The sequence below is a fragment of the Oncorhynchus mykiss genome, chromosome 2 (assembly GCF_057628025.1).
Source record: "Oncorhynchus mykiss isolate SJ-2025 chromosome 2, ASM5762802v1, whole genome shotgun sequence".
Lineage (NCBI taxonomy): Eukaryota > Metazoa > Chordata > Actinopteri > Salmoniformes > Salmonidae > Oncorhynchus > Oncorhynchus mykiss.
The window spans coordinates 16,420,001-16,443,501 of NC_143023.1; the positions used below are offsets into that span (position 1 = coordinate 16,420,001).

At 42.5% G+C, this 23,501-nt stretch overlaps 1 protein-coding gene across 2 annotated transcripts in view; it reads left to right on the forward strand.

The window, feature by feature from the left end:
* Positions 1 to 23,501, forward strand: part of LOC100135972 (potassium channel TSK3) — a 104,554-nt gene that overhangs the window by 67,771 nt on the left and 13,282 nt on the right. For both annotated transcript variants that reach the window (XM_036990388.2, NM_001124312.1), the window contains 1 exon segment: positions 7,830 to 7,940. In XM_036990388.2, the coding sequence (XP_036846283.1) occupies positions 7,830 to 7,940 (111 nt within the window).

The following is a 23,501-nucleotide window of genomic DNA, read 5'->3' on the forward strand; positions in this document are numbered from 1 at the left end:
TCCTGTCCTCTATCGCTCTGTCCTCCTATCTCCTGTCCTCTCTTTCTCTCTGTCCTCCTATCTCCTGTCCTCTCTATTGCTCTGTCCGTATATCTCCTGTCCTCTCTTTCTCTCTGTCCTATTCTTTCCCCCTCTTTCTCTCTGTCCTACTCCCTCCCCCTCTCTCTGTCCTACTCCCTCCCTCTCTCTCTGTCCTACTCCCTCCCTCTCTCTCTGTCTGTATATCTCCTGTCCTCTCTTTCTCTCTGTCCGTATATCTCCTGTCCTCTCTCTCTGTCCTCCTCCTTCCCTCTCTTTCTCTCTGCCCTACTCCCTCCCACTCTCTCTGTCCTCATATCTCCTGTCCTCTCTTTCTCTCTGTCGTCCTCATTCACCTATCTTTCTCTCTGTCCTCCTCCTGCCCTCTCTTTATCTCTGTCCTCCTCCCTCTCTCTCTGTCCTCATATTTCCTGTCCTCCCTCTCTCTCTGTCCTCATATCTCCTGTCCTCTCTTTCTCTCTGTCCTCCTCCTTCCCTCTCTTTCTCTCTGTCCTACTCCCTCCCTCTCTCTCTGTCCTAATCCTTCCCTCTCTCTGTCTGTATATCTCCTGTCCTCTCTGTCTCTCTGTCCTCCTCCTTCCCTCTCTTCCTCTCTGTCCTCCTCCTTCCCTCTCTTTATTTCTGTCCTCCTCCCTCTCTCTCTGTCCTCATATCTCCTGTCCTCTCTTTCTCTCTGTCCTACTCCCTCCCCCTCTCTCTGTCCTCATATCTCCTGTCCTGTCTCTCTGTCTTCATATCTCCTGTCCTGTCTCTCTGTCCTCATATCTCCTGTCCTCATATCTCCTGTCCTCTCTCTTTGTCCTCATATCTCCTGTCCTCTCTGTCCTCATATCGCCTGTCCTCTCTCTCTGTCCTCGTATCTCCTGTCCTCCTTCTGTCTCTGTCCTCTCTCTCTGTCCTCATATCTCCTGTCCTCTCTCTCTGTCCTCATAGCTCCTGTTCTCTCTCTCTGTCCTCATATCTCCTTCCTCTCTCTCTGTCCTCTCTCTCTGTCCGCATATCTCCTGTCCTCTCTCTCTGTCCTCTCAAATTCAAATTCAAATTCAAGCTGCTTTATTGGCATGAAAAACATTGTGTCAATATTGCCAAAGCAACAATGTATACAATATACATTGTAACAAAATTGTAAATGATAGCAAATAATAATATAAAATGGTAGTAAATAATAATACAAAAATAAATACAATAAAATGGTAACAGTCTACAGTAAACATTAATAATTATAGTAATAACAATAATAGTAATAATAAGTAAGTTACTGTTTACTATGCAGATGTTATTATTCAGTGTCCTCAGGCTATGGCAGGAAAATACATATTTGGCTGCAAGAGGAGCCATTGCTCCTTCGCCCATGAGTATTCTTAGTTTTTCCTCTGGGTTCAATTTGTAAAAATGTGGAATATATGTAGTCATTTCTGTGAATAATGAATCTCTTTGTGAGGAATATTTATCACAGTAAAGGAGAAAGTGCACCTCTCTCTCTGTCCTCATATCTCCTGTCCTCTCTCTCTGTCCTCATATCTCCTTTCCTCTCTCTCTGTCCTCTCTCTCTGTCCTCATATCTCCTGCCCTCTCTCTCTGTCCTCTCTCTCTGTCCTCATATCTCCTTTCCTCTCTCTCTATCCTCATATCTCCTGTCCTCTCTCGGTCACTAGGTCCAGGATTAGGGGGCATTCTGTCATTTATGTAGTCTGTTTATCCCCTGTATTAGCCTGCATCTGTGCTCTGAGTCTAATGGACTGTGTGTGTGTGTCTGTCTCTGTTCTCAATTGTGTAATGAAGGCCCAATTTTCCCTCTCTCTCTCTATCTCTCTCTCTCTCTCTCTCTCTCTCTCTCTCTCTCCATCTCTCTATCGTTCTCTCGTTCTCTCTCTCGTTCTCTCTCGTTCTCCCTCTCTCTCGTTCTCTCTCTCGTTCTCTCTCTCTCTCGTTCTCTCTCATTCTCTCTCGTTCTCTCTCATTCTCTCTCATTCTCTCTCTCTCGTTCTCTCTCTCTCGTTCTCTCTCATTCTCTCTCTCGTTCTCTCTCATTCTCTCTCTCTCGTTCTCTCTCATTCTCTCGTTCTCTCTCTCTCTCGTTCTCTCTCTCTCTCTCTCTCTCTCTCGTTCTCTCTCATTCTCTCTGTCTCTCGTTCTCTCTCTCTCTCGTTCGCTCTCTCTCTCTCGTTCTCTCATTCTCTCTCGTTCTCTCTCATTCTCTCTCTCGTTCCCCCTCATTCTCTCTCTCTCTCTCTCTCTCATTCTCTCTCTCTCTCTCATTATCTCTCTCGTTCTCTCTCATTCTCTCTCTCTCTCGTTCTCTCTCTCTCTCTCGTTCTCTCTCTCGCTCTCGTTCACTCGCGTTCTCTCTCTCTCTCTTATTCTCTCTCATTCTCTCTCTATCGCTCTCTCTCTATCTCTCTCTCTCGTTCTCTCGTTCTCTCTCTCTCGTTCTCTCTCATTCTCTCTCATTCTCTCTCATTCTCTCTCTCTCTCGTTCTCTCTCTCTCTCGTTCTCTCTCTCTCTCTCTCTCTCTCTCTCTCTCGCTCTCTCTCTCTCGTTCTCTCTCTCTCGTTCTCTCATTCTCTCATTCTCTCTCATTCTCTATCTCTCTCTATCTCTCTCTCTCTCTCGTTCTCTCGTTCTCTCTCGTTCTCTCTCGTTCTCTCTCTCGTTCTCTCTCATTCTCTCTCTCGTTCGCTCTCATTCTCTCTCTCTCTCGTTCTCTCTCTCTCTCGTTCTCTCTCTCGCTCTCGTTCACTCGCGTTCTCTCTCTCTCTCTTATTCTCTCTCATTCTCTCTCTATCGCTCTCTCTCTATCTCTCTCTCTCGTTCTCTCGTTCTCTCTCTCTCGTTCTCTCTCATTCTCTCTCATTCTCTCTCATTCTCTCTCTCTCTCGTTCTCTCTCTCTCTCGTTCTCTCTCTCTCTCTCTCTCTCTCTCTCTCTCTCTCTCGTTCTCTCTCTCTCGTTCTCTCATTCTCTCATTCTCTCTCATTCTCTATCTCTCTCTATCTCTCTCTCTCTCTCGTTCTCTCGTTCTCTCTCGTTCTCTCTCGTTCTCTCTCTCGTTCTCTCTCATTCTCTCTCTCGTTCTCTCTCATTCTCTCTCTCTCGTTCTCTCTCTCTCTCGTTCTCTCTCATTCTCTCTCATTCTCTCATTCTCTCTCATTCTCTCTCATTCTCTCTCTCTCTCTCTCTCTCTCTCATTCTCTCTCTCTCTCTCTCTCTCTCTCTCTCTCTCTCATTCTCTCTCTCTCTCTCTCTCTCTCCCGTTCTCTCTCTCTCTCGTTCTCTCGTTCTCTCTCGTTCTCTCGTTCTCTCTCGTTCTCTCGTTCTCTCTCTCTCGTTCTCTCTCTCTCTTGTTCTCTCTCGTTCTCTCTCTCTCTCGTTCTCTCTCTCTCTCGTTCTCTCTCGTTCTCTCTCTCGTTCTCTCGTTCTCTCTCATTCTCTCTCATTCTCTCGTTCTCTCTCTCTCTCGATCTCTCTCTCTCTCTCTCTCATTCTCTCTCGTTCTCTCTCTCTCGTTCTCTCTTATTCTCTCTCATTCTCTCTCATTCGCTCTCTATCGCTCTCTCTCTATCTCTCTCTCGTTCTCTCGTTCTCTCTCATTCTCATTCTCTCTCTCTCTCGTTCTCTCTCTCTCTCTCTCGTTCTCTCTCTCTCTCTCATTCTCTCTCTCTCTCTCTCTCGATCTCTCATTCTCTCTCTCTCTCATTCTCTCTCATTCTCTCTCTCTCTCTCTCTCTCGTTCTCGCTTATTCTCTCTCGTTCTCTCTCATTCTCTCTCATTCTCTTTCTATCGCTCTCTATCTCTCTCTCGTTCTCTCGTTCTCTCATTCTCTCTCATTCTCTCGTTCTCTCATTCTTTCTCATTCTCTCTCATTCTCTCTCTCTCTCTATCTCTCTATCTCTCTATCTCTCTATCTCTCTCGTTCTCTCGTTCTCTCATTCTCTCATTCTCTCGTTCTCTCGTTCTCTCATTCTCTCTCATTCTCTCTCATTCTCTCTCTCTCTCTATCTCTCTATCTCTCTCTCTCTATCTCTCTCTCGTTCTCTCTCATTCTCTCGTTCTCTCTCTCTCGTTCTCTATCTCTCTCTCATTCTCTCTCTATCGCTCTCTCTCTCTATCTCTCTCTCATTCTCTCGTTCTCTCTCATTCTCATTCTCTCTCTCTCTCGTTCTCTCTCTCTCTCGTTCTCTCTCTCTCTCTCGTTCTCTCTCTCTCGTTCTCTCTCTCTCTCTCTCTCTCACTCTCTCTCTCTCTCTCGCTCTCTCTCTCTCTCTCTCTCTCCTTCCTCAGACTATGGTTTTATTTTTGGTCTGTTGTCCGTCTGTAAGTGTCAGTATTGACGCCTCTGTCTCTTCCTCGCTCCTTCTTTCTCCCTCTCTCCCTCTACCCATCTCTCTCTTTTACTCTCTTTGTCTTTTGTCTTCTCTCTATTTTTCTGCTGTTTCTCCCTCTCTCTCCAGTCATTCATTCATTCAGTTCTTTTCTCCTTCTCTCCTTGTCCTTCTCCCTCTCTCTCCATTCATTCATTCATTCATTCATTCAGTTCTTTTCTCCTTCTCTCCTTGTCCTTCTCCCTCTCTCTCCATTCATTCATTCAGTTCTTCTCTCCTTGTCCCTTTATTCTGTCAGCCTCTTGCTCTGTATCTGTCTTCCTGTCTGTTCCTGCTCACTGCTAACATACGCCCACACCTTCACTTACAAAGCCAGATACACACACACACACACGGGGGTGGACACAGATACTCCCATACCCGCTGTTACTGACTGCATCCTACACACACCACTATCACAGAGCTTGACATGCACTCTCAATATGACTCCAGATACATCGCACACAACACGCTCACTCACTCAAACACACACACAAACACAAACACACGTACATACAAAAACACACACACATATGCAAGATCATGCACATAAACATAAACACACACAAATACACACACACACAGACAGACACACACACAAAATAGTTATATAGACAGGGTCTCTGTCTCTGAGAGGTTTTTGTTTCTGTTCACCAGAAGAGGGGATGGATGGAGAAAGCTACACAGAGAAAGATAGAAAGGAACAGAAAGAACAAGGAGGATGAGAGGAGGATGAGCAGAGAAGGGAAAAGAGGAGGTGAGAGGTCAGAGAGAGAGAGAGAGGATAAGAGGTTGAAGAGAGAGAAAGAGTGAGTGAGTACAGGATGTGATTTGTCCCTGGTTGAAAGTGATTATAATGACTTTCTATAGGGGGAATTCTCACCCTCGTCTCTATGACAACAGCGAAGGCCAACAGTGTTGGATTATACCACTGCCCTGAGGCTGGGGGGGGGAGACAGGTGTCAGTGTGTGTGCGTGCGCTTGTGCATGTGTGTGTGTGTGGGAGTTAAAAAGAGGGGAGTGGAATGGGGGAGTGTGTTAATGTATGCCAAATTAGATTACAAAAACATGTCACTCTGCAAGGCTTTTCATTTTATCATGTTCATATGACTGTTGCTGTGTACGTGCATATGGCTGTGTACGTGTGTGCGTTTCATTACAAAGATTTGTCTGTGGCCCTGGATATGTTTATGAGAGAGAGAGAGAGAGAGAGATGTTTTATGACCTAGAGGACAGATGGGTGGTTCCCTGTTTATGACAGATATTTAGTTTGAAATCAGTGGTACTTTGTAAACCCACTCATACACAGACATACATGTACACATAAAAACATTGCAAGGCTTTCACTATATTTTATTGATATTTTACAAATAGAGTGTACGGAGAGTAAAGATGTGGTCACTGACTTTTTGTCTTATATGTTTCAGATGCGCTAAAGTTATTTTCAGCAAAAGTGCCTTGTTTTTTCAAGAGTATGTATTAAAGTCTAGTCCATTAGCTACAGGTTTATCCACATTCAGTATGCACGCACACACACACACACATTTTGATTAAACATGGTTAATCCTAATTCATTTCTTATCAGGAGTTATGTGACCTCATTAATACCTACTTCATCCCTCCATCTCCCTCTCCTCCTCTCTCCTCCTCCCCTCCTCCTCTCCTCCTCTCTTTCTCCTCCTCTCTCCTCCTCCCTCGCCTCCTCTCTTTCTCCTCCTCTCTCCTCCTCCCTCTCCTCCTCTCTTTCTCCTCCTCCCTCTTCTCCTCTCTTTCTCCTCCTCCCTCTCCTCCTCTCTCACTAGCACATTCCTGTTCCCTCTCTTTCTCCTCCTCCCTCTCCTCTTCTCTCCTCCCTCTCCTCCTCTCTCCTTCTCCATCTCCTCCTCTCTCACCCTCCCTCTCCTCCTCTCTCACCAACACATTCCTGTTCCCTCTCTTTCTCCTCCTCCTCCTCTTCCTCCTCTCTCCTCCTTTCTCCTCCTCCTCTCTCTCATCCCCTCTCCTCCTCCCCTCTCCTCCTCCCCTCTCCTCCTCCTCTCTCCTCTCCTCTCCTCCTCCTCTCTCCTCCTCCCTCTCATACCCTCTCCTCCTCCCCTCTCCTCCTCCCTCTCCTCCTCCCTCTCTCCTCCTCTCTCCTCCTCCCTCTCCTCCTCTGTCCTCCTCCCTCTCCTCCTCTGTCCTCCTCCCTCTCCTCCTCTCTCCTCCTCTCTCACCAGCACATTCCTGTTCCCTCTCTTTCTCCTCCTCCTCCCTCTCATCCTCTCTCCTCCTCCTCTTTCCTCCTCCTCTTTCCTCCTCCCTCTCCTCCTCTCTCCTCCTCCCTCTCCTCCTCTCTCCTCCTCCCTCTCCTCCTCTCTCCTCCTTCCTCTCCTCCTCTCTCACCAGCACATTCCTGTTCCCTCTCTTTCTCCTCCTCCCTCTCCTCCTCTCTCCTCCTCCCTCTCCTCCTCTCTCCTCCTCTCTCACCAGCACATTCCTGTTCCCTCTCTTTCTCCTCCCTCTCTATCTCCCTCTTCAGAAACATGTTTTCTCCTTCTCTACCGTACAAAACAGTATTTAATATGAAACTTAATTAACTTCCTGTCCTTTCTCTCTCTATCTCTTTCCGTCTCTCTCTCCCAGGGATGTCTGTAAGACTCTATTCAAGCCACAGTTCTCCCTAAAATCAAAGTTTGTCAGACATTTTCCTAACGTCAGATGTTTTGTCGTTTTCTAAAGTAGTATTCTACATCCTATCTGTAGTTTAGACCCTGTTAGACCCTGTTAGACCCTGTTAGACCCTGTTAGACCCTGTTAGCTGCATGCATTAGGAGGAATCTACAGCCATCAATCCCAAGTCAATGGAAAGGATTGGCACCATCTAATTCAGACTGGCACCATCTAATTAGATTTAATTCTTATTCGTTTGGGATTGAGGCTTGCAGATTTCTCCTAATGCATAGAATCTTGACTTGAAGTTGGACTTCAGACCATTCTAGAGGAATGAAAATGTCTGAGAACATTAGATTTTGAGAAAATTCTTTAACTCTCTCTCTCTTTCAATTCAATTTCAATTTCTATTTAAGGGGCTTTATTGGCATGGGAAACATATGTTTACATTGCCAAAGCAAGTGAAATAGATAAACAAAGTTAAATAAAAAAGTTCAAATGAGCAATAAACATTACACTCACAAAAGTTCCAATGTAATAGAGACATTTCAAATGTCATAATGTCGCTCTCTTGCTCTCATCTGAGATTCATCCTCTCCCACTCCCTCCATCCTTGTTGACTGTTGATGATACACGCCTTTCTTTCCCTTGCTTTTCCTAATCCACTGATTGACAGATTGTGTTGACTCTCACCTCTCACTCACTCACTCACTCCTCTCTCTCTCTCTCTCTCTCTCTCTCTCTCTCTATCTCTCTCTCTCTCTCTTTCTCTCTCTCAGGGTGCGGGCTGTACAGCTCTGGTGGTTGCCGTGGTAGCAAGGAAGCTGGAGTTGACCAAGGCGGAGAAACACGTCCACAACTTCATGATGGACACACAACTCACCAAGAGGGTATGTCTGTGTGTGTGTGTTTATGTGAGTGTGTGTCTGCATGTGTTTGTATGTGTATGTATGTGTGTGTGTTTGTATGCTGTTGGCCTCTGATCTGGTTCTCTGCTTTAGGGTTAGAAATAGGGGGGAGTTGGTGTGAGGGTTTTAAGTTGCTGAAAGCACTGATGACTCCCGAGCAGCACGCAAGCTCTGATTGGCCCTCAGATGCACACGCGGCACCCTGCGATGAAGTGACGCTGTTCCCCCAAGAGAGAGTGTTGTGTTTCCAGTATGGAAAGCACTGGGCAGGGGGACATATCTTTCTCTCCCTTACCGTCCTCTTTCTCTCTAGCTCCCCCTTCTACATCTTTCTTTACCTCTCCCATCTGTATTTCTCACCCACCTTCTCTTCGCCCCTGGGCCATTCTCTCCTCCCTCCCTCCCTCCCTCCCTCCCTCCCTCCCTCTTTCCATCCATGCACTGGTCCTTCTCAATTTTTCATGCAGTTTAAAGATCCAAGTTTCAAAAATAGCCCCCACTATGAAATATGTAGGGTACATTATGTCTCTGTGTATCTGGCAAGCGAGAGGAGGGCAGAGCAGAGAGAGGTGATCAATAATTTTAGCTTAGATAAAGTATCGATGCAGCGAAGGGAAAGAAGGACTCAGCTCCTCTCTGGGAAGGGGAAGCTCGGAACAGACCACAGCGAAGGGAAAGAAGGACTCAGCTCCTCTCTGGGAAGGGGAAGCTCAGACCAGACCACAGCGAAGGGAAAGAAGGACTCCACTCTCAGCTCCTCTCTGGGAAGGGGAAGCTCGGACCAGACCACAGAGAAGGGAAAGAAGAACTCAGCTCCTCTCTGGGAAGGGGAAGCTCAGACCAGACCACAGCGAAGGGAAAGAAGGACTCCACTCTCAGCTCCTCTCTGGGAAGGGGAAGCTCGGACCAAACCACAGAGAAGGGAAAGAAGAACTCAGCTCCTCTCTGGGAAGGGGAAGCTCAGACCAGACCACAGAGAAGGGAAAGAAGGACTCAGCTCCTCTCTGGGAAGGGGAAGCTCAGACCAGACCACACAGCGAAGGGAAAGAAGGACTCAGCTCTCAGCTCCTCTCTTGGAAGGGGAAGCTCGGACCAGACCACAGCGGAAAACAGAGGAGCCACTTGGTCTCTTTAGGAAGTTTCACACACTCCGATGGGTTTGGCTTTTCTCACACAGAGGCATGCTCACTGGTACAGGCGAATGCACAAACACAAGCCTGCACATGTTCTGAGGCATGCACCCTGCCTGCAGTCTGGCACACACACAGTTACAAAGAACTGGGATTTTAGTGTCGAAGAACATACTCCAGAATATTTGTCAAATTGCTGCAAAATGATCTCAGGGCTATAGTAGAGCGTAGTTTTCTTAGAGCAGTTTTATATTGGACATTTTCCAGAACATTCATTGTATTAAAAATTGTTACTGTGGATACACCGCCTGGGAACTTCAAGGACATTTTCTCTCTTATTCGTCATTGACCTTTATAGCTTAGATAAATATTTGGCCACTGTTTGTAATGTTAGGATGTAACCTTCTGAAAACCTTCAGGGAACTCTTTCTATTGGTCAGAAAACATCCCCTGTCTCCCATAGTAACTTGGTCAATTAATGACATTCACAGGTTAAACCATGTGTCAAACTCATACCACGGAGGGCCGAGTGTCTTCGTGCTTTCGCTCCTCCCTTGTACTTGATTGGTGAATTAAGATCACTGATTAGTAAGGAATTCCCGTCACCTGGTTGTCTTGGTCTTAATTCGATGGAAAAAACTAAAACCTGCAAACTCTAGGCCAGGGGTGTCAAACTCAAATACCCAGTGGGCCAAAATGTAAAACCTGAACAAAGTCACGGGCCAACATTGAACAAATTAACCTTTTAATATGGACCCAAACAAGTTTTGCTTTAACACTGAATATGGAACAAGCATCGCTTATTACCATACAATATATAATTTAATAGTGGAGACATGCAAAATCGAATTTCAAATGAAAAAACACATCAATGGCATTCATTTATTAAATAAATAAAATTTAAATAAAAATTGTATGCCTCTTTTCTATTTGCAGCCTTCTGATTTAAATACCAAAATAAACTTTTTCCACTAGCTAATAATTTTACAAATAAAATGATAATAAATCAATCAACCACTCAAGCCCATGCCTTGTAGCAAGAAAAAGTTAATAAAGAAAACGTTAATTATTGCACACTGGTCTAATCGGATGTGCCCAAGCCAGATACCTGGCATCTCTTCTTGGATGCTAGTTCATCAATGTCTGGGCTCAAGCTCTGAGCTGAAGAAATCCTCAGTATCGAGCGAAGATGTTCATCAGTCAGACGTCTCCTGTGAGTTGTTTTGGTCATCTTCATCGAGGAGAAAAGTTGCTCGCATAGATAAGTGCTGCCGAACATGGAGAGCATCTGAGCAGCTTGGGTGCGGAGCTGAGGCATTGTGTCAGGGATGAACCGTGGAAACTGTGCGGCGCCCACAGCATCATACTTTGACTTCAGCGTGTCGTTGCACTGGAGTTCAATCAGCTCCATTTGGATGCTGGTTGGTGCATTTTCCACATCAACTGCGAAGGGATTACTAAGCAGTTCAAACTTGCATTTCTGGGCATCGAAGTCGGCAAATCGCCGGCTAAACTCAGCGGCGAGAACACTTTTATGGATTGGCAGCAGGGAAAATGGCAAGGGTTTCCTTGCAGCATCTGATTCTCCCACAGGCACAGTTTAGTTTTGAAGGCCCTCACTGCAGCGTACATGTCTGTGATGATGCGCCCCCGCCCCTGAAGCTGCAGGTTCAGCGCATCGAGATGGCTCGAGATGTCACAGAGAAAGGCCAGCTCACACAGGAACTTTTGCTCCCGGAGCTCTGCTGTATCCTTCCCTTTGGTTTCCAGGAATTGACATATTTCCTCACGCAGCTCGAAACATCTGTTCAGTACTTTTCCTCTGCTTAGCCATCTCACCTCTGTGTGATACGGCACGTCTGCGTATTCCGAACCACACTCCTCCAGAAAATATTTAAACTGGCGGTGATTTAGACCTTTGGCTCTTATAAAGTTAACTACCTGTGTTACTGTGGTCATAACATGTTCCATCTTTAGGGCTTTGGCACACAGTGCTTCCTGATGTATGATGCAGTGGTAAACAGTTAGCTCACCTGCACAGTTCTCTTCCCGCATCTTCTCCCGAACCATGCCCACCAGTCCACTCTTTTTACCGCACATCGCTGGCGCACCATCTGTCGTTAATCCAACGAGTTTATCCCACGGCAGCTTTATTTCAGTTACACATTTGGAAACCTCCTCAAAGATTTCCTTTCCTGTGGTTGTGCCATTCATTGATTTGAATCCTAATAGCTCCTCCGTAACACACAGATTTGAGTCCACTCCACGGATGAAGACTGACAGCTGAGCAGTATCAGATGCGTCGCAGCTCTCATCCACAGCGAGGGAGAACGCAACAAAATCTTTTCCCTTTTCCATCAGCTGGTCATACAGATTGGTGGCAAGATCACATGTGCGATCAGCTACTGTGTTCCTGCTCAGGCTCACGTTTGAAAATGCTTGTTTTTTCTCTGGGCATACGAGGTCACAAACCTTCATCATGCACTTTTTCATGAACTCTCCCTCATTAAAGGGCCGGGCTGATTTTGCGATCTCTGCTGCCACTATATGACTAGCCTTTACAGCAGCCTCGCTTTGTGATGTGGCTTTTTTAAACATATTCTGTTGTGAAACCAAACTTCTTTTAATCTCCTCTACTTTCTGGCTCCTTTGAGTCATGTCCAGGTCCTTGTATTTGTCATGGTGTTTCGTTTCATAGTGTCGTCTAATGTTGTACTCCTTACTTACAGCCACGTTGACTCCACAAACAAGACAAACAGGTTTGTCTTTTACATATGTAAACAGATATTCTGCCTCCCACTTGTCCAGAAAGCTCCTGTTTTCTGCCTTTCTTTTCGCCATTTTTGGGAAGGGTTAGCTCGCTGACAGTTGTAGCGTCTATGTTGCTATGACTACTGTCACAGAGGAGAGAGCGTTTCTGGGTCCTGTCCTGATTGGCGCGCGAAAACAGCAGAGCATTATGGGATTCGTAGTATTAGTGGTGAATGCGCTGTATAATACCGGCGGGCCAGCTCTAGTAGTAATTTGGTATTGGCTCGCGGGCCAAATATAATTACCCCGCGGGCCAAATTTGGCCCACGGGCCAGAGTTTGACACCCATGCTCTAGGCCCTCCATGGAATGAGTTATACCCTAAGCCAATAGGTTTGAGGTAGAAGCACAATGTATTTTATTCACTGACCTGTTGGCTATCTATTGGTTTAGTGTTTAGTGTTTGATCTCAACAAAACCCAAACGCACACTCTATCTCTCACACACACACACACCTCCCACAGGCCTGTAACTTGAGAAGGAGAGGTTTCTCCTGCATCCTAGGTGACATTAATTAGAAGTTCCAAGTAAGGATGACTAGGCCTTGTACGTCTCTTTCTCGCTCACCCCTCTCTCTCTCTCTCTCTCTCTCTCTCTCTCTCTCTCTCTCTCGCTCTCTCTCTCTCTCTCTCTCTCTCTCTCTCTCTCTCTCTCTCTCTATCCTTCTCTCTCTCCTTCTCTCTCTCTTGTCCTCATTCTTGTCCTTAACTCTCTCTCTCTCTCTCTCTCTCTCCTTTCTTATTCAGCCCTGAACTCTCTCTCTCTCTTCTTTCTTGTTCAGCCCTTAACTCTCTCTCTCTCTTCTTTCTTATTCAGCCCTTAACTCTCTCTCTCTCTTCTTTCTTATTCAGCCCTTAACTCTCTCTCTCTCTCACCTTTCTTATTCAGCCCTTAACTCTCTCTCCTTTCCTATTCAGCCCTTAACTCTCTCTCCTTTCCTATTCAGCCCTTAACTCTCTCTCTCCTTTCTTATTCAGCCCTGAACGCTCTCTCTCTCTCCTTTCTTATTCAGCCCTTAAGTCTCTCTCTCTCTCTCTTCTTTCTTATTCAGCCCTTAACTCTCTCTCCTTTCTTATTCAGCCCTGAACTCTCTCTCTCTCTCTCTCTCTCTCTCTCTCTCTCTCTCTCTCCTGTCTTATTCAGCCCTGAACTCTCTCTCTCCTGTCTTATTCAGCCCTGAACTCTCTCTCTCTCTCCTTTCTTATTCAGCCCTTGACTCTCTCTCTCTCTCCTTTCTTATCAGCCCTTAACCCTCTCTCTCTCTCTCTCTCTCTCTCTCTCTCTCTCTCTCTCTCTCTCTCTCTCTCTCTCTCTCTCTCTCTCTCTCTCTCTCTCTCTCTCTCTCTCTCTCTCTATCCTTCTCTCTCTCCTTCTCTCTCTCTTGTCCTCATTCTTGTCCTTAACTCTCACTCTCTCTCTCTCTCTCTCTCTCTCCTTTCTTATTCAGCCCTGAACTCTCTCTCTCTCTCCTTTCTTATTCAGCCCTGAACTCTCCCTCTCTCTCCTTTCTTATTCAGCCCTGAACTCTCTCTCTCTCTCTCTCTCTCTCTCTCTCTCTCTCTCTCTCTCTCTCTCTCTCTCTCTCTCTCTCTCTCTCTCCTTTCTTATTCAGCCCTGTACTCTCTCTCTCTCTTCTTTCTTATTCAGCCCTTAACTCTCTCTCTCTCTTCTTTCTTATTCAGCCCTTAACTCTCTCTCTCTCTCGCCTTTCTTATTCAGCCCTTAACTCTCTCTCCTTTCCTATTCAGCCCTTAACTCTCTCTCCTTTCCTATTCAGCCCTTAACTCTCTCTCTCCTTTCTTATTCAGCCCTGAACGCTCTCTCTCTCTTCTTTCTTATTCAGCCCTTAACTCTCTCTCTCTCTCTCCTTTCTTATTCAGCCCTTAACTCTCTCTCTCTCTCTTCTTTCTTATTCAGCCCTTAACTCTCTCTCCTTTCTTATTCAGCCCTTAACTCTCTCTCTCTCTCTCTCTCTCTCTCTCTCTCTCTCTCTCTCAAATTTTTCAAATTCAAATTCAAGCTGCTTTATTGGCATGAAAAACATTGTGTCAATATTGCCAAAGCAACAATGTATACAATATACATTGTAACAAAATTGTAAATGATAGCAAATAATAATATAAAATGGTAGTAAATAATAATACAAAATTAAATCCAAAAATAAATACAATAAAATGGTAACAGTCAATAGTAGAAATGTAATAAATATAAAATCAAATTATGGAAAATGAAACTATAACTAACTTATAACTAAATAACGGTCATCTTCTTCTTTATATCAGTACTTATATCAGTACTACAACTACAATCATCATTACTACGACTACTACTACCATCACTAAACTGTTATCACTACCATTACCACCCATATTTGGGATGATAAACATTAATAATAGTAATAATAATAATAAGTAAGTTACTGTTTACTATGCAGATGTTATTATTCAGTGTCCCTCAGGCTATGGCAGGAAAATACATATTTGGCTGCAAGAGGAGCCATTGCTCCTTCGCCCATGAGTATTCTTAGTTTTTCCTCTGGGTTCAATTTGTAAAAATGTGGAATATATGTAGTCATTTCTGTGAATAATGAATGTCTTTGTGAGGAATATTTATCACAGTAAAGGAGAAAGTGCATCTCTGTCTCTACCTCCCCTGTCATGCAGTGACCACATACACGCTCCTCTTTGGGTAGCCATGTCTTTTTATGTCTGCCGGCTTCTATTGCCAATCGGTGGTCACTCAGCCTGTACTTGGTAAGGATCTGTCTCTGCTTCGTATCTCTGACAGAGTAGAGATAATCAGCCAATTCATATTCTCTGTTTAGGGTCAGATAGCAATTTAGTCGGCTTTGGGATTTTGTTTCGTTTTTCCAGTATTGTAAATATGATTCTTTTGATTGGTTCATGATTTTGCTTATTGGAATTCTTTCTTTTGAAGCAGTGCTGGTGTCAGCTTGGTTGGTGAGGTCCAACACCAGCTGACTGAGAGGGCTCGTTTCTGGGCTCAGCTCTTGGGCTTGAAGTGCTTTAAATTGCAGACTCGAATTTGGACTTGAATTTAGATGTAGCCAAAATTTTAATGATCTTTTCTGTATTTTCATTATTACTGGAAAACGGCCCAATTCTGCCCTACATGCAGTAGTTGGTGTATTTCTCTGGACTTGTAGAATTTTCCGACAGAATTCTGCATGTAGGGCTTCAATTGGATGTTTGTCCCACATTTTAAAATCCAGTTTGTTGAGTGGCCCCCAAACCTCACTTCCATAAAGTGCTATTGGTAGGATTACACTGTCAAATATTTTAGTCCAAATTCTAATTGGGATGTTAATTTTGAATAATTTCATTTTTATTGCATACATTGCTCTGCGGGCTTTTTCTTTGAGTGCCTTCACTGCCATATTAAAGTTTCCCGATGCAGATATGGTCAGACCAAGGTAGGTGTAATTTTTTGTGTGTTCAATTAAGGTGTTGTTCAGGGTGAATTTACATTTGTGTTTCTGACATCTGGGTTTTTTTTGGAAAATCATGATTTTAGTTTTTGGGAAATTTACTGCCAGGGCCCAATTATGGCAATATTGCTCCAGAATATTCATGTTTTGTTGAAGACCTTCTTTGGTTGGTGATAGAAGTACCAAGTCATCAGCATATAGCAGGTATTTCACTTCTGTGTCAAATAGTGTGAGTCCTGGGGCTGGAGATTGGTCCAACATGTCTGCTAATTCATTGATATAAATGTTGAAAAGATTTGGACTCAAACTGCAGCCTTGTCTCACACCTCGACATTGTGAAAAAAATTATGTTCTTTGGTTTTTGATTTTTATTGCACACTTGTTTTCTGTGTACATACATTTTATTAAGTCATACACCTTACCACCAAGCCCACTTTGTAGAATTTTGTAGAATAGCCCTTCGTGCCAAATCGAATCAAATGCTTTTTTAAAGTCAATAAAGCAAGCAAAGATTTTGCCCTCTTTTTTTTGGTGGACGTGTTTGTTGGACATGTTTTGAGTAGCCAAATTGACACCATCTTTATTGTTTTGGTACTGTGAGTTATTGAAAAACTGTATAGAGTTCATCATTTCATTTGAGTTCAATGTTTCAATGAATGTCTCTGCACTGTTTGGAGCCCATCTGAACGATTGGTTTCTCTCACTCTCTCTCTCTCCTTTCTTATTCAGCCCTTAACTCTCTCTCTCTCTCTCTCCTTTCTTATTCAGCCCTGAACTCTCTCTCTCTCTTCTTTCTTATTCAGCCCTGAACTCACTCTCTCTCTCCTTTCTTATTCAGCCCTGAACTCTCTCAATTCAATTCAATTCAAGGGCTTTATTGGCATGGGAAACATGTGTTAACATTGCCAAAGCAAGTGAGGTAGACAACATACAAAGTGAATATATAAAGTGAAAAACAACAAAAATTAACAGTAAACATTACACATACAGAGGTTTCAAAACAGTAAAGACATTACAAATGTCATATTATATATATATATATACAGTGTTTTAACAATGTACAAATGGTTAAAGGACACAAGATAAAATAAATAAGCATAAATATGGGTTGTATTTACAATGGTGTGTGTTCTTCACTGGTTGCCTTTTTCTCGTGGCAACAGGTCACAAATCTTGCTGCTGTGATGGCACACTGTGGAATTTCACCCAGTAGATATGGGAGTTTTTCAAAATTGGATTTGTTTTCGAATTCTTTGTGGATCTGTGTAATCTGAGGGAAATATGTCTCTCTAATATGGTCATACATTGGGCAGGAGGTTAGGAAGTGCAGCTCAGTTTCCACCTCATTTTGTGGGCAGTGAGCACATAGCCTGTCTTCTCTTGAGAGCCATGTCTGCCTACGGCGGCCTTTCTCAATAGCAAGGCTATGCTCACTGAGTCTGTACATAGTCAAAGCTTTCCTTAATTTTGGGTCAGTCACAGTGGTCAGGTATTCTGCCGCTGTGTACTCTCTGTTTAGGGCCAAATAGCATTCTAGTTTGCTCTGTTTTTTTTGTTAATTCTATCCAATGTGTCAAGTAATTATCTTTTTGTTTTCTCATGATTTGGTTGGGTCTAATTGTGCTGTTGTCCTGGGGCTCTGTAGGGTGTGTTTGTGTTTGTGAACAGAGCCCCATGACCAGCTTGCTTAGGGGACTCTTCTCCAGGTTCATCTCTCTGTAGGTGATGGCTTTGTTATGGAAGGTTTGTGAATCGCTTCCTTTTAGGTGGTTGTAGAATTTAACGGCTATTTTCTGGATTTTGATAATTAGTGGGTATCGGCCTAATTCTGCTCTGCATGCATTATTTGGTGTTCTACGTTGTACACGGAGGATATTTTTGCATAATTCTGCGTGCAGAGTCTCAATTTGGTGTTTGTCCCATTTTGTGAAGTCTTGGTTGGTGAGCGGACCCCAGACCTCACAACCATAAAGGGCAATGGGCTCTATGACTGATTCAAGTATTTTTAGCCAAATCCTAATTGGTATGTTGAAATTTATGTTTCTTTTGATGGCATAGAATGCCCTTCTTGCCTTGTCTCTCAGATCGTTCACAGCTTTGTGGAAGTTACCTGTGGCGCTGATGTTTAGGCCAAGGTATGTATAGTTTTTTGTGTGCTCTAGGGCAACAGTGTCTAGATGGAATTTGTATTTGTGGTCCTGGTGACTGGACCTTTTTTGGAACACCATTATTTTGGTCTTACTGAGATTTACTGTCAGGGCCCAGGTCTGACAGAATCTGTGCATAAGATCTAGGTGCTGCTGTAGGCCCTCCTTGGTTGGTGACAGAAGCACCAGATCATCGGCAAACAGCAGACATTTGACTTCGGATTCTAGCAGGGGGAGGCCGGGTGCTGCAGACTTTTCTAGTGCCCGCGCCAATTCGTTGATATATATGTTGAAGAGGGTGGGGCTTAAGCTGCATCCCTGTCTAACCCCACGACCCTGTGTGAAGAAATGTGTGTGTTTTTTGCCAATTTTAACCGCACACTTGTTGTTTGTGTACATGGATTTTATAATGTCGTATGTTTTACCCCCAACACCACTTTCCATCAGTTTGTATAGCAGACCCTCATGCCAAATTGAGTCAAAGGCTTTTTTGAAATCAACAAAGCATGAGAAGACTTTGCCTTTGTTTTGGTTTGTTTGGTTGTCAATTAGGGTGTGCAGGGTGAATACATGGTCTGTTGTACGGTAATTTGGTAAAAAGCCAATTTGACATTTGCTCAGTACATTGTTTTCATTGAGGAAATGTACGAGTCTGCTGTTAATACTAATGCAGAGGATTTTCCCAAGGTTACTGTTGACGCATATTCCACGGTAGTTATTGGGGTCAAATTTGTCTCCACTTTTGTGGATTGGGGTGATCAGTCCTTGGTTCTAAATATTGGGGAAGATGCCAGAGCTAAGGATGATGTTAAAGAGTTTTAGAATAGCCAATTGGAATTTGTGGTCTGTATATTTGATCATTTCATTGAGGATACCATCAACACCACAGGCCTTTTTGGGTTGGAGGGTTTTTATTTTGTCCTGTAACTTATTCAATGTAATTGGAGAATCCAGTGGGTTCTGGTAGTCTTTAATAGTTGATTCTAAGATCTGTATTTGATCATGTATATGTTTTTGCTCTTTATTCTTTGTTATAGAGCCAAAAAGATTGGAGAAGTGGTTTACCCATACATCTCCATTTTGGATAGATAATTATTCGTGTTGTTGTTTGTTTAGTGTTTTCCAATTTTCCCAGAAGTGGTTAGAGTCTATGGATTCTTCAATTGCATTGAGCTGATTTCTGACATGCTGTTCCTTCTTATTCAGCCCTTAACTCTCTCTCTCCTTTCTTATTCAGCCCTGAACTCTCTCTCTCTCTCTTCTTTCTTATTCAGCCCTGAACTCTCTCTCTCTCTCTCCTTTCTTATTCAGCCCTGAACTCTCTCTCTCTCTCCTTTCTTATTCAGCCCTGAACACACACACTCACTCTCTCTCTCTCTCTCTCTCTCTCTCTCTCTCTCTCTCTCTCTCTCTCTCTCTCTCTCTCTCTCTCCTTTCCTATTCAGCCCTTTACTCTCTCTCCTTTCCTATTCAGCCCTTAACTCTCTCTCTCCTTTCTTATTCAGCCCTGAACTCTCTCTCTCTCTTCTTTCTTATTCAGCCCTTAACTCTCTCTCTCTCTCTCTTCTTTCTTATTCAGCCCTTAACTCTCTCTCCTTTCTTATTCAGCCCTGAACACACACACTCACTCTCTCTCTCTCTCTCTCTCTCTCTCTCTCTCTCTCTCTCACTCCTTTCTTATTCAGCCCTGAACTCTCTCTCTCTCTCTCTCTCCTTTCTTATTCAGCCCTGAACACTCTCTCTCTCTCCTTTCTTATTCAGCCCTTAACTCTCTCTCTCTCTCTCTCTCTCTCTCTCCTTTCTTATTCAGCCCTGAACTCTCTCTCTCTCTCCTTTCTTATTCAGGCCTTAACTCTCTCTCTCTCTCCTTTCTTATTCAGCCCTGAACTCTCTCTCTCTCTCCTTTCTTATTCAGCCCTGAACTCTCTCTCTCTCCTTTCTTATTCAGCCCTTAACTCTCTCTCTCTCCTTTCTTATTCAGCCCTAAACTCTCTCTCTCTCTTCTTTCTTATTCAGCCCTGAACTCTCTCTCTCTCTCCTTTCTTATTCAGCCCTGAACTCTCTCTCTCTCTCCTTTCTTATTCAGCCCTTAACTCTCTCTCTCTCCTTTCTTATTCAGCCCTGAACACTCTCTCTCTCTCTCTCTCTCTCTCTCTCTCTCTCTCTCTCTCTCCTTTCTTATTCAGCCCTTAACTCTCTCTCTCCTTTCTTATTCAGCCCTTAACTCTCTCTCAATTCAATTCAGTTCAAGGGCTTTATTGGCATGGGAAACATGTGTTAACATTGCCAAAGCAAGTGAGGTAGACAACATACAAAGTGAATATATAAAGTGAAAAACAACAAAAATTAACAGTAAACATTACACATACAGAGGTTTCAAAACAGTAAAGACATTACAAATGTCATATTATATATATATATATACAGTGTTTTAACAATGTACAAATGGTTAAAGGACACAAGATAAAATAAATAAGCATAAATATGGGTTGTATTTACAATGGTGTGTGTTCTTCACTGGTTGCCCTTTTCTTGTGGCAACAGGTCACAAATCTTGCTGCTGTGATGGCACACTGTGGAATTTCATCCAGTAGATATGGGAGTTTTTCAAAATTTGATTTGTTTTTGAATTCTTTGTGGATCTGTGTAATTTGAGGGAAATATGTCTCTCTAATATGGTCATACATTGGGCAGGAGGTTAGGAAGTGCAGCTCAGTTTCCACCTCATTTTGTGGGCAGTGAGCACATAGCCTGTCTTCTCTTGAGAGCCATCTCTCTCTCTCTCCTTTCTTATTCAGCCCTTAACTCTCTCTCTCTCTCCTTTCTTATTCAGCCCTTAACTCTCTCTCTCTCTCTCTCTCTCCTTTCTTATTCAGCCCTGAACTCTCTCTCTCTCTCCTTTCTTTCTTATTCAGCCCTGAACTTTCTCTCTCTCTCCTTTCTTATTCAGCCCTGAACTCTCTCTCTCTCTCTCTCTCTCTCCTTTCTTATTCAGCCCTGAACTCTCTCTCTCTCCTTTCTTATTCAGCCTTTACCAGATGATAACGCCCACACAGAGGGTTCCCTTCCTCACACTCACTCCTCTTCTCTTCTCTCTCTCTCGTTCTCATTCCCTTTTTCATGGCTCTCTTACTCAATCCTCCATATCTCTCCAGTGATTGGGTTAATTCTAATTGAAGTCAGTCAATTCAATTCAGGAAGTAAACTGAAATTAAAAAATTCAAATCACTTCCTGAATTGAGTGACTTTAATTCAAATTGACCCCAACCCTCCTGGTGTGTGTGTGTGTGTGTGTGTGTGTGTGTGTGTGTGTGTGTGTGTGTGTGTGTGTGTGTGTGTGTGTGTGTGTGTGTGTGTGTGTGTGTGTGTGAGAGAGAGACATGTCTCCTTCCTTTGTCACCTTTGTGTGACACGCAGCGTTGAAGGGGAGGTAGGTGGGAGGTCGTTGCCAGGGTAATTGGAAGTTTGTTGATGTTACACGTTCTCCAAGAAAACACCATTCTAATGCCTTGTTCTCATTGCTAATTATACACTTATACACATTACACACATAAGATATCAATTATGCTGTAAGCAGAAACTACATTTTACCATGGGGACACAGAGTAATCCATATAAAGCTGTAGAAACCATGTTCTCTGAGTTGGTAATTGCCATTGACAATCCACAAACACACATGACAATCATTACCATTATTAATGATAATAATTGATCATTTCCAGTAAAAAAATAAATAATAATTGATAATAATATCACCTAGATTCCAGCTCATCCCTCTGGTCCTCCTCTCTGGTCCTTGACATGTCAGGACAGTACATGTTATCCTGTAATCCCACATTAAGCGTTACCACACAGTTAATCCGATTAGTGACCAGATGTTGGACTGTTTTGCTGGAGTTATTTGGGTTTTGGGCTCTAGACTGTGAAACTGTTTATATTGAGAGGATGCCCTCCCCCCGCCCTGAGGTACATTCCAATGCTCACAATGGAGGAGTGAGTGGACTTAGTGATGTCATGTCCTTAGCCCTCACTGTCTCCCCCTCATATGGAGTGGTCACCCACAATTAGTATATCATAATATGATAATAACATGGATATGTAGTATATCATAAATTGATAATAACATGGATATGTAGTATATAATATGATAATAACATGGATATGTAGTATATAATATGATAATAACATGGATATGTAGTATATAATAATATGATAATAACATGGATATATGTAGTATGTAACAATATGATAATAACATGGATATGTAGTATATCATAATATAATAACATGGATATGTAGTATATAATAACATGATAATAACATGGATATGTAGTATATAATATGATAATGACATGGATATGTAGTATATAATAATATGATAATAACATGGATATGTAGTATATAATAATATGATAATAACATGGATATGTACTATATAATATGATAATAACATGGATATGTAGTATATAATATGATAATAACATGGATATGTAGTATATTATAATATGATAATAACATGGATATGTAGTATATAATATGATAATAACATGGATATATGTAGTATATTATAATATGATAATAACATGGATATGTAGTATATAATAATATGATAATAACATGGATATGTAGTATATAATAATATGATAATAACATGGATATGTAGTATATAATATGATAATAACATGGATATGTAGTATATAATATGATATTAACATGGATATGTAGTATATAATATGATATTAACATGGATATGTAGTATAAATAATATGATAACATGGATTGTAGTATATTATATGATAATAACATGGATATATGTGGCACATTATAATATGATAATAACATGGATATGTAGTATACCATAATATGACAATAACATGGATATGTAGTATATCATAATATAATAACATGGATATGTAGTATATAATAATATGATAATAACATGGATATGTAGTATATCATAATATGATAATAACATGGATATGTAGTATATAATAATATGATAATAACATGGATATGTAGTATATAATAATATGATAATAACATGGATATGTAGTATATCATAATATGATAATAACTTGGATATGTAGTATAAATAATAATATAATATCATGGTTAGTTAGTATATATGTGGCCCATGCGGGAATCAAACCTCTAACTCTGGGGTTGCTAGCACCATGCACTAACAGGTGGAGACGTCAGAACCACCACCATTGTTCTCCATATTGTGTTTGCATTTGGTCACAGTGAGTTTGCTGTGTTATGTAAGGAAGGATCCAGAATAGAAACAAAGCTGACTCCAGGTACGAGGTCAGGCCATGATAACCATATGGCACCAACATGGCTGGCCAGTGCCCAGGTAGGGGGAAGCCATACGGCACCAACATGCCTTCCCTGTGCCACGGTACAGATGTAGGATCTTAATTTGAACCAGTTTGCTACAGCAGGAAAATAATCTTGCAGCAACAAGACGTGAATTGTGATTTGGATGGACATTTGTGTAGAGGTTGATATATTCTTCATAAGGCGATTTTGCCTTATGTCTGACATTTCTAAGTGAAAATTAAAAATTTGATAGTGTTGTAATGATAGCGTAATGATAGGATGATAATGTTGTAACTACGTGACTAACAAGGATGATAGCGTTGTAACTATGTGACTAACAAGGATGATAGTGTTGTAACTATGTGACTAACAAGGATGATCGCGTTGTAACTATGTGACTAACAAGGATGATCGCGTTGTAACTATGTGACTAACAAGGATGATAGCGTAACTATGTGACTAACAAGGATGATAGTGTTGTAACTATGTGACTTACAAGGATGATCGTGTTGTAACTATGTGACTAACAAGGATGATAGTGTTGTAACTATGTGACTAACAAGGATGATAGAGTTGTAACTATGTGACTAACAAGGAAGATAGTGTTGTAACTATGTGACTAACAAGGATGATAGTGTTGTAACTATGTGACTAACAAGGATGATAGTGTTGTAACTATGTGACTA